The 12,400-nt window shown below is 38.3% G+C and overlaps 1 protein-coding gene across 1 annotated transcript; it reads right to left on the reverse strand.

The window, feature by feature from the left end:
- Positions 1-462: 462 nt before the first annotated feature.
- On the reverse strand, positions 463-12,082 carry ptges (prostaglandin E synthase). Its single transcript, XM_088940405.1, has 3 exons — positions 11,745-12,082; positions 11,264-11,346; positions 463-2,299 (listed from the first exon to the last, which is right to left on the reverse strand). Exons 1-3 carry the CDS (start codon positions 11,850-11,852, stop codon positions 2,050-2,052), a joined length of 441 nt encoding a protein of 146 aa, XP_088796531.1. The 5' UTR covers positions 11,853-12,082; the 3' UTR covers positions 463-2,049.
- Between the last annotated feature and the right edge of the window lie 318 nt (positions 12,083-12,400).

A 12,400-nucleotide genomic window follows, 5' to 3' on the forward strand; every position in this document is an offset into this window, starting at 1 on the left:
CAATCCTATAGTGTTGTCTGGTTCCCCCCACTGGTCACAAGAAGCATTACAAATAAACTTTCATTTTTACTCCTTCATCCTTTGTATTTTTGGCTCTTCAGACAAAAAGATGAATTACTCATCAGTATGCGAGATGAATAACCCTTTAAAAGACCTTCTTTACAGATGAGTCATGTTACTGAAGCAGATCTTCAAGGATCTATTAAAAAACTGAATTAAATCCTGAGATCAAGATCAAACCAGCCACAGGAACGTTTACAACCTTTTTCTAATGATCCGTAAATTTAATCCCAGAATGACCCAAGCTGGCAGGAGATTTTTGATTTTGTTGGACATTCTTTTTGCGCGATTATGGGAAGACTGCTTCTAGTGATACAACTGAAGAAACTACACCAGCAGATGAAGCACAAAACTTGCACTTCATCTTTAACTGGACACTCCACAATACATCATTTCTCAATCTGCATTTTGATACTTTGGTTTTATTGACTTACAGACAAAACATTTATCCATATATTTTTCGTGCAGATACAAAAAAGGTTACAATTCCAAAAAAGAACAAGAAAATAACGACAAAGTGGTAAATCCTTTGACATAATACAATGTTTCACAGGCAGTGCAGATGAACAGTGTAGCAGTTGTCTGGAGAGTGCTTTCCATTATTGACTCCTCTCAACTAGCACGTATGAAAGATGTAGACTTTGTGCTGCAGTGATTTTAAGAAGTTCAAATACATTCATTAAATTTGGTGAGCAAGTTACAGGCTTTTAATGTTTCTACATCACCATCATTTTACATACACTCAAAGTACTGTGCTTTAACGAATATGGAATGTATCCATTTTCCATCTTGAAACAGTGCAGTGTTTAACGCTCAGTTCACACTTGTGGCAATCCTTAAAGATGAAGTTAAGACATCTTTCCCACAGGACGTCACTCACAGTGACCAAGTGGGATTCATTTAACCATTTTCTCTTTACCTCGATGCAAAACGGACATGAGAACAATTTGCTTTTAACTGGAAAAAGTGCCGTCTAATGGTGACTTACGCTTTTGTTTTGCAAATGAGGAATTCCCAGCAAAAGTAGGACATGATGAGCATTCCTGATTCTGAATTTTATAGTATAACACAAGAGCACAGTTTGATGAACGTTTCTGGCACCGAAGATCTCACTGAATTAGTAAATTTAAGTGTGCCTGTATAAACACTCAAAACCCAATCATGTTTTGTGCATTATATAAACATTTAGCAAAATAAACATTAATTGCTATCAAAATACATGCCAATATCAAATAGTTAAACCAGATACAGTAGATTCTTCAAATTCCTTACCTGGCAGACCAAGCTCAATTGAATGTCCATTCATACACTCGGTTAAGATGGTTCTGCTATGTGGGAATGGCCAAGTTATTTTTTCATAACTTCAAGAACTGTAGTACATTTTTCATGCCATCCTTTGAAACAGACTTAATTGTGCAGCAAAATGCCATCTAATGTTAAAAATGGTCTTGTCTTGTGCCTGCCTTACATCCAACATCTTATTTCACAGCTATGCAGAAACATCCACTATTCTTTAGTGTTTGTATAACAAGAAAAAGGACGAAATGCATATTATCTGCTCAAACAGGGTCGAAGAAAAAGGGTCCAAGGAAAAGTGTAAGTACAGTTCTTCTCTTTTGCAGGTAAGGGACAGCACCTGCTACCATTAGATACCTTTATTCTTCTTGCAATTCAATTATCAATTTTTTTCCTATGGTAAGGTAGACATGGACCGCTGGGAGAAAATAAATTTTATGAAGCTCGTTTGTGAAATGACGATGCCTCAATGAACACAAAAAAAAATTAACGAACACCTTTGCTAAAATAATCCCTAAAGCTTGCAAATCCATCTCTGACAAAGTGGATTATCTGTTGATTTTAAGCACTCAGAAATACTGGACTGCACTGACAAAAACTTGGTATTATGGTTAAAGAGTTTCAAAAGATTAACGAAAAAAATAACATTCACCAACTTGTATGAAACTAACACTCTCGGACATGACCAATAATTCACCAATAAGCTGCCACAGTAATGAGGATCTGGACAGCCATGGAGACACAGGGAACTTGTGCAACAGTGTAGGCCAGGGAACGTGTAGGAGCTTTCAGGGCACACAAATAGGCGACAGTGTGGACTAGCCGGCCTACAAAGAAAACCTGAAAGTGAATTCGGGCTACAAGCAAGGTTGGTTCTGTCATGGAGTAAACAGCTCCCAGAAACAGGAAGGGGAAAATATTCTCCATGTCGTTGCGGTGAGCCCTGAAACAAACATAGAAATGACAGGTTTAAATAGGCAAGTCCAGCCAGCCTTCACTTTCACAACAAAACGGTGTAGTTCTTTTTCCACAATGGCAGGACAAAATTTCAAATGTAGCAAGATTTGAACCCAGTTTCATAAAAAGAGATAGAATTTCAAAGTCCAAGTTGAAAAATGTTTAGATTTATACAATGAACATGTCTGACAGTACTACATACTGTATAACTCAGGTTATAGGACAATTCTACTCTTTCTTTCCCATTAAACTCAATTTTTGGGCAATAAACTAGACCAGTGGTTCTCAAACTGTGGTATGCGTACCAGTTGTGGTACGTGGAGCGCCACCAGGCGGTACGCCATATGACCCCGGAACTTTGTTGTGTGCACTGAAAAATTGGGACAGGGTTTCAAAATTTTCTATTTTAATAAAATTAGTTGAATACACAGCCTACGTTCTATGATCAGCGCGCTAATACCTGAGTGGACACAAGAGCTACAATGTAATTCTATACCATTCTATAGAAATGCGTGCTACGAACGCAAGTGACCAATTGTATTTAAAAAAAGTTATCTCCAGCAAATAGGGAGGTAAGTGTGCGTGATTTTGGAACAATGCAAATGTTGTAAGCACAGGAAAGCATTGAAATGCATACTACAAACACTGGCAATCTTGTGAGCACAGGAAAGCGTGATGGATAAATTATTTAAGAACTGTTCTAGGTTAATTTGAGGAAAATACACCAAGCGTCTCTGCATTTCGCTCCCATGCGCATGAAATAAAAACTTTTTAACTTCTGAGACAAACTCCTGAAATGGAAATGGGGGAACAATGCAAGCTTGTGGATTGCTAAAGCAGGTAAGCCCCACACTACTTGGGAAGAACTTTGTTTACCGTTGGCAAAAGAGCTGACGCATATTATGTGTGGAGAAAAAGCTGCTGAACAGCTCGACCTGCTGCCCCCTCCGAAAGACACAGTCACTCATAGAATTATCGATATGGCGGATTATGTCAAATATATGCTGATAGAGTGCGTTAAGATAAGCAGATGCTTTTCACTGCAATTAGATAAGTCTACAAATTTTGTTGATTTGGCCAATTTGCATGTTTACGTTCTATATGAGTTTGAGGGCATGTCCCATGATGACTTTCTGTTCTGTAAGCCGCTACCAACAGGAACTACAGGAGAGCACATATTTCAGCTTCTGAATGAATTTATCGAAGAGAATGCCATCGACTGGATAAAATGCTTAGGAGTTTGTACAGACGGTGCTAGAGCGATGACAAGCTGAAACAGCGGTGTAGTTGCACATATTAGAGAGGTTGCTCCCCGATATGAACTGCAGCATCCACTGCAAGGCCTCGGCCGCCAAGAAAATGCCTGACGATTTAAAAACTGTTAGACTCTGTTGTGAATTGTATCAAGGCTCGACCAATGAATTCACATCTGCTTTGCTCAACAAAACAGGCTCACCCCTCTCACTGAAATGGTGCTTTTGTATTGTTTATTTTAAATTGTTGTTGTTCCTTTTGTCATTCTGTAAAGTGCTTTGAGAAGCCACCTTTAAAGGCGCTATATCAAATAAAGTTATTATAATATTTATTATACATGTATGTGAGTATGTGTGCGCACACGCACTCATGTTGGTCATTGAGATTTTCTGGGGTTCCTATGAGAAGATGACTTCTAGGTGGTACTTGGATGCTTTGGTTTGATCAGGGGTGGTACTTGGTCCAAAAAGTTTGAGAACTAATGAACTAGACTACAGTATATTCTGAAACATTACATACATATTCCACCATAGAAATGGAAAAATACAATTAAAATGACACATCTTCCTGTTTCTCTTCTCTCTGTCCCATTGTCCTCAATATTATAAATGAATCCTTGAGCACTGGTGTTGTACCAATGGTCCTCAAAACTGCTGCCATTCCCCCCGTGCCAAAAAAGCCTAACATGGCTCTCGACAATCTTCATAATTTTCGCCCCATCTCCACCTTACCCTTTCTTGCAAAAATTCTAGAATGTGCCATCACATTTCAGTTTCATAACCACCTCATGGCAAATAACCTTTTCGAACCCCTCCAACTTGGCTTCCGTCAACTTCATAGTGCAGAAACTGCCCTGGTCAAAGTCACTAATGATCTTCTAATAGCTTCTGATTCTGGTTCTCTTTCTTTACTCATCCTTCTTGATCTCAGTACTGCTTTTGACCATGGCATCTTACTTTCTCGTCCTGAGACTGTGTTTGGAGTTTCTGACACTGCTCTCAAATGGTTCAAGTCTTACCTCACTGATCACTGTCACTTTGTCTCTCTTAATGGGTATACTGTAGGTCTGAAATTGGTCTTGTTAAGTCTGGTGTTCCTCAGGGCTCAATACTGGACCCCTTGCTCTTCAGCATTTACATGTTTCCACTTGGTCACTTTTTTAGATCACATGGCCTCAGCTATCATTTCTATGCTGATGATACTCAAATATACATCCATACCAAACCTGACACTGATGTGGCTGTCTCTATTCTATCTAATTGCATCTCTGACATAAAAACTTGGATGACTCAAAATTTCCTTCATCTTAACTGACAAGACTGAAGTCATGCTTATTGGTACCCCCCATCAACTTCGTAAAGCCAATCCTGTAACCCTATCTGTAGATGGTTATGTACTTGAGCTTCAGTCTAAATTGAAAAACCTTGGGGTGATATTCGATTCTGGCTTAACATTCGACCCACATGTGCAGCATATTGTCAAAATATCTTTTTTTCCCCACCTCAGAAATATAGCTAGACTACGCCCTACTGTATGTTATCACTAACTGTGGCTGAAAAGCTCATCAACACATTTGCGTTCTCTTGAATTGACTACTTGACAAATTGACGAATTGACAGCGAGAATGCTCTACTCGCTGGGATATCTAAACTGCAGTATGTGCAAAACTGGGCAGCCAGAATCCTGACCAGGTCTAGTGCAAGTGATCACATTACGCCTGTCCTGGAGTCCTTGCACTGGCTTCCTGTCAATTTCCTTGTGGGCTTTAAAATCCTCATGCTCACCTATAAGGCTCTGCATGGCTTGGCACCTCAGTACCTGTCTGAACTATTATCGCCTTACTCCTCACCTCACAACCTTCACTCTCCTAATTCTGGTCTCCTATCTGTCCCCCAAGCCCATCTACATTGTATGGGTGACAAGGCCTTCTCCTGTTATGCCCCCAAGCTCTGGAACTCTCTCCCCAAGGATATCAGAGAGTCACCTTCTCTAACCTCCTTCAAATCAAGGCTCAAAACCTTCTTTAGAAGAGCCTTTACTTAACTGGTTCCATTCTTTACCCCTCTGCTTCTACTTTTCTTAGTACCACCATCCACGGTCTCCTCTGTGTATTGTAATTGTGTTTTATCTTGTGTTTTCTTTTTATTTATGGTTGTCATTCTGTAAAGTGCTTTGAGAAGCCACGGTTAAAGGTGCTATATAAAATAAAGTTTATTATTACCTTCCACTTTACTTTTTTAGAGCACAGTTTCAATGCTAGGTTTGTACTCTTGGAAAATGAATGTATCTCTGGCTGTAATCTGAGTGACCAGCAAAAAAAAGGGACTATATCCGGTGTAACTACAGAGTCTCTCAATGGCAAAAGCCTGAAAAGGGAGACTGCAACCTGCTTTGAATCAATTGGAAATTGAAACCAAATGTGAAGTTAAGACTGACGTTCACTACTAAACCACATCTTAGTGCCCCCTCTTCCAGTAGCTATGACTCTTCAATCACGAACTGCTGTTTCATACTTCCATTACTAATTCTGAGAGTGTCACAGATCTGTCGTCTCTTCATCTACTTCTAGAATTACAATCCCACCTAATATTCCTTATTCAAACACATCCATTACCTTTCTCGGTTAAACCAATGCTACAAGTTCCTAGGTAACTGCTTTATGCTCATGCAGTTGTGTTTCTGCCTTCTGATGATTAAAATGGCCTGGGTGTACGTCACATAATCCCAGTTACATCTTAAAAAAACACAGTAATTGGAAAAAAACTGTTTTTGATTGTTTTTATAAGTTATGTCTCATTTGTTTTGCAATGCTTTTTTGACGAGTTCACTATCCCTAGATACCCTTTCTCTTCATAAATGCATAGCTTTTAGACAATCATGGTTTTGTGGAGAACAAAAAAAATGGAAAGTTTTCCTAATACATGCCAGTTTTTTTGTTGTTTTAAGCCATCGTGTGGCCTGAGAAAAGAAATAAACTCAGTTTGTCATCACTGTGAGTGTTCTTCATAATTGCATCACAAACACGTAAGATGACGACAGTGGGAAAACATGATTTACACCCAGTTTCATTATTTGTTTTACCTTGATGAATATTATAAATATTCAAAACATAGCAGAAAACAAAACAGACGTGAGCTGCCTACAAGAAATCTGCAATAAATCCTCATTCCTAAGTAGAAAGAAATGTAAAATGATAACAGGTGGCTGGAAACTATCATAAAACATTCACAGCTCCTGTTTATTCTAACTGCTAATGGTACCATCAGGAGACTGCATTCCAAATCCCTGCTATGAACAACACTCATCTCTTCCTGGCACACACACAATGTTTAACAATCCAAGTTTGCATACCTCCTGCAAATACTGTCAAGGGCTACAGAGAAGCAGTCTGAAATATTTCAGAAGCTGTCTCTGTTCATCACTTGAAGTTGTTGTGTAGTCCTGGTATTGGCAAAGTGTTTTGCCTCCTTACTCTACATTTTCAAAAACAACACCTTTGAGCAGCTGTATTAGATATTTATTAATTATCACTAAGTGAAAAGATCAATGTGCAAAACTACCCTTCTGAGCTGTTTATACTGTTTTTTAGAATGATGATACTGTTTCCACTAAATTCATTTTTTTTGCTTAAGACATTAAAAAAATCAAATTAAAACTTTTTGGCTTTAACAGAGTACTTGCCATATAAATTAAAATGACCTGAAGGTGGAAGCTTCAAAGAAAGACAGCAGAAACACATTGATAACAGAATGAGGAAAGGACAGTTTTTCCAGTCACACCTGGACAGATTTCACCTGAACTTTCACTAATATTGAATGTACTGACACGACCATTCAAACAGCTGGAAACATCATCTCCAGAGTGGCTAAGAGCAATGATGTATGTTGTTCTTCGATGTAATCCCAAATGTCATTATAGAGATACCTATGATGCTGTGACACTTACAGAAACATCAATGTCTTTAGTATATTATGAAATAAAAATGTTGTTTGTTCATGGTCTGTAATGACTGTGAATCCTGAGGGTTACGGGGAAGAAAAAAAATTCTCACCTACAGCCTCTCTGAACATGCTAATGGACCTAAACAGCTACACAGATATACTGGACATAAACATGTATAAGGAGAAGGGATATCACAGCCATTTCAACCTTCCTGTTTTAGGGTCTTGTGTTGAAAATAGTCTCCAGAGTCCAATCTACACAAAAATGGCCCCAATATCATCGGTGCCTCCTTCATTTTTACAGATTAGACAGGAGATGAAAACACTTCCTTCTATTCAGACTACAGTTAAGTAAATGTTGGTGTTAGCGGTGCCAGCCCTAGCGATAATGGCATTGAATTGGGCCTCACAAAAACAAAACACGAGATGGTCTTATGAGGGAATTAACTGTTCCAACACACTAACTGGACATACTCCAACTCTTAAAAGTAACCAGCTTCAATAATACTTATCTCAAGCTACCTTGTTGATGGTTACACATCACAAAGCAGATGTGAAAAGAGTCCTTCTACTTGTACAGTGCAGATTATGTAACATCTCCATCGAACTGTAAATATTATTAAATGAACAACATAACATTCTACTTTTTCTTCAGAATGACTTCCCTTGAAATGGCTTTTAAAAACTGTAATGCATTTGCATAACATGTAACATTTAGGCATTGATCCTATTAGAATGTTAGTGATTTTGATGTACTATAGATATACTTGGGTATGAAACATCCAAAGTTAAGATACTAGCTGAGCAAAGTGGATTCATTACTCATTTAGTTTCAGCAGATCTTACACAGTTACAGTTGTAGGTAGATACCTATTCTATATGTGCATGTATGCATTACATTTTGGTCATGAAGCCTAAGAAGATTGCCTCATGACAGCTATATAAATTATGGTTAAATATTCAGAAAGTTGAATATTAGAGTACAGCTCACCTCTATGTCAGACAATTTTTACTACTCGCTGTCTCAGGAAGGCTGTAATTATTGTTAAGGATACCAGTCATCCTGGTTCCTCATTTTTCTCCCCCCTTCCCTTTGGTAAGCGTTATAGGAGCATAAAGGCACGTCCAGACCCAGAGGCCATTTCTTTCCACATGCTTCAGATTACTGAACTCTACCCCTACCACTGGCTCACAATGATACACTGGTGGGTTTGTTCTTCTCCAAGACGTATGTTAGTTAACTTGTTGTTGTTGCTGCTTCTATTTCTGTCTTTATGTATTTTGGCGTTACCTTAATGTCTTTGTATTAGAGCATACGTGCAAATAAGCATTTCATTACACTTGGGCATATGGCAATAAACTGAACTGGTAATGAATTCACTTCAGTTCCCCAAAAATGTATTCAAACTGACTTTTACAACCAAGGAACTAACTTAGTGATTTATACTGATGCCAGGTGGGTAGCTGCTTCAGCACAACCACAAACACAACGTTTCGGCCGTGGAGCCTTCTTCAGGTGTAGCCTTCTTCAGACACCTGAAGAAGGCTCCACGGCCGAAACGTTGCGTTTTCTCTCTTCTTTTTTTTCAGCATGGAATAAACCTATTACTTGTTCCTATACTGATGCCAGATATCATAGCCAGTCACTTTTATTCTTATTAACTGCATGCTGGTTACAGTCTGTCTAAATTATATATATATAAACATTTAATAGATTACTTTAATATTTTCTTAACATCAAAATGTCGTGTAGTGTCCTGTGTAAGTAAGAAATTATGTCTTTGACAAGGTTAATTTTATAAAGCAAACTAGAAATGTTAGTATGTCATATTGGTATATAAATACACCAAGGAAAACTTAAAAACCTGATGCACCGATGGGTTAAATATCACCATATTACAGGCACGGCAGAGATCTGTAATGTAGAAGCTTAAGTTGCTGCTAGTGTGTCAGTTTGGGTATTAGCGTCTGCTGAGAGTTGTTTTGCGCATACTCCAGAGTGGAAAGTTTTTGGAAAAGAAGCAGCTGCACTGCCATTTTTTTTTTTTTTTACAGACTCCCACTATCCAGACCAGCTATTTCCTGGCACGCTCAGGGTTTGATAGGGCTCCGGGGGCTATACTACATTCCCCTTTTCTTGTAAAAAAAACCTGCTAACCCTCAAACAAGCCATCTTCCTCGATTCATCAAGAAAGCTATATTACATCTTAACCTGTGAGGAACAGGGAGCTAATCGCAAAAGGTAACAACTGATCCGTCACCAGAGAACAGTCATTTATCTTCTAGCATCAAGCAAAACATTTGTCTTTAGAAGACAAATGATCTAAAACGAAAACCAATATAACTCCATAACAGCCTTGAAGTAATTTTGCTTTTCTTGAGAAACTACAATTTGCTGTAGTTAATGCAGAAAAACACCAGTGTGTTCCATCATAAAACAGTTGAGTAGTAAGACACAACACACAGTATATATTGTGAAATGAATGTGCCTGACTCAAGGTTGCACTAAACAGAGCGGTAATTAATTGTGGCTTTGTATTTATTTCTTTTTGGTTTCCTGAGTGTTTAATGCGAATAAACTGTTTTGAAATCCTTTGTGACACTGTTTACTGGATTCCCTAGTATTTGTGTAGCTACAATGTTTTTACAAAGCAGTACCACAAATGTCTTCCACAGAGCCTCCTTAGGTACTCCTTTACCAAACGGTTTTCAAATTTGACCACATACACTTCTTTTTCCATCTCCCTGGTTGGCCGTTTCTTTGAAACGTCTGCAATTTAACCTTTCCTGGATAACAGTGAAGGGTTATATTTGTTTAACAGCAACAGGCAAAAGTCAGAGTATATTATTCTTATTGATACTAGATTCACACACTACTTCATTTCCTTTTCTCCCCCCAACATGTTATTTCCAAAAATTTGAAAACAAAGTAAAGGAATTCAGACAAACTAAACTCCAAAGTCAGTGAAATGTTACCAACCATATTATTTTTGAGGGATACAGTTTAATCATACATGTCACTTTATCTATAAAAAATGCCATCCCTTCTATATAAAGTGCACACAAATGGTGTTTGCCAGATGCAGTCCATTTCTCATTGCAATGCTGAGTAAAAGAGTCCTTAACCACTTCACGAAGAATGCAAAAATATTATAGGGAATATTTTGATTACCAGAAGAATAATAGTGATCAGTGTTTGAGAATAACTGAAAATGTACTCTAGTAATTGTCATAAAAAGTCATCTTTAACGTAACCCACAGTAGGAAAACTATGGACAACCGTCAAGTTAGCGTTACATTTATATATAAATGTGAATAACGAAAAGGAACAAAGAAGTCCAACTGGAGCACACATTTCACATCCTTATACTTTATGTTTAATAAAAAATAATAAAAGGACCACGAATAAAAGCTTGTTGAAACCAAAACTGGCCATGTATGTCAGGCTTTAGAAATCATTCCGTGTCCTATTTTGCCCGATAAAAAAAAAATCACGCTGTAAATGTCCAGAAAACAGGTTTTACAGAAATAATACTTGCGTCCATCGTAGTGCGTCAGACGGACCTTGATTTCGTTGTTTTGAATAGTGCGCAGATCATTTTTTAACTCGCCAAGTTCAAACACTATTAAACCATAATATTTGGATTACACGTTTTATTATTTACGCAGTGCCGTAGGTGGCGTCTTCTAAGCTATCTAAACTTATTTTACGCCTCCACTAGACGACCTATACTTAATCAAAACACCGCACTTGCCTTCTGCATCTTTCCACGTCTGGGTCCTCTCTGAAGTACTGGATTCCTCCATGTCGCAGTGCATCTTCGGGATTAGCAAACGCCTGAGATGAAAAGAACAAATCACTCCCTACAGAGTGAGGTATGTATCGATACTTAGCGGATTGATATTTATTTTGCGCGGGGACCACCCCCCTCTTTTGCGTGGGGTATTTAAAAAAGTTTTAATACGTGAATGTAAAGATAAAAAAAAGTCATTTTATATCTTTAATCCCCCAAGGCTTTGCTGGAAACCCTTTACACTATGTTCCAGCAAAGAAACATCTGCATTCCGGCGAATCGCCTACATTCTTTCAACACACGGCTACACTGAAACGTAGTTTTTAAGCTGTTGTTTCCTAAAGGCGACGATAGTACAGGTACATAATGTAACATTTCTTTTTAGCAAAGGTATACAATGTATAACAATAACAACGTGAGAACAAACTTTTCTCAAACTCACCTTTTTACGGAGTCGTACTTGTCCTGTGATAACAGCAATGGCAAACATTTTGAGGATCAGAAGTGTGCTGTAAAACACAAATGATGCAAACACTACGTTTTCCAGCATGCTTGCCTCGGTGTCTGCAAGTTATCAGTGACGCTTTCCCTGCTCTGTTGGTTGTTTTAAACTTTCACGGCTAAACGCACGACCCAATAACCACTTCTGTGACCTTCCCAAAAAAAAATCATTGCAGCTTTCTCTGCATTTTCGTTTCTTAACCCTTGAGGGTGCGGAGGAAATTGACTTTCCGTTCAAGTCTACCGCTATACCGCTGGTCAAATTACCTCCATGACCAAACAAGGAAAAACGTTTTATTATATGGGGTTGCGGCGCTAAAAGCTACGTCACCGTGCTGCCATCTATATTATAAAACATCTGTTGGATCGTGGGTTGTTGGGACAACCTGAGACATCCGTCTGTGTGGAGTTCACATCTCTCTCCGGATGACGAACTACCGAAGATATGTCCATTCAGGACGTAGTCTTACCTTACAACGTCCATTTCCAACAATTTGTGACTTTCTAATAACGGAGAGATGTTACATATCGCATTTTAATAATATAAAAAAACACAGAAGTAAAAATATCACACCCCATGATTTTATCTCACGAGAA

The sequence above is a fragment of the Atractosteus spatula genome, chromosome 23 (genome assembly GCF_055471065.1).
Source record: "Atractosteus spatula isolate fAtrSpa1 chromosome 23, fAtrSpa1.hap1, whole genome shotgun sequence".
NCBI classification, from domain to species: Eukaryota; Metazoa; Chordata; class Actinopteri; order Semionotiformes; family Lepisosteidae; genus Atractosteus; species Atractosteus spatula.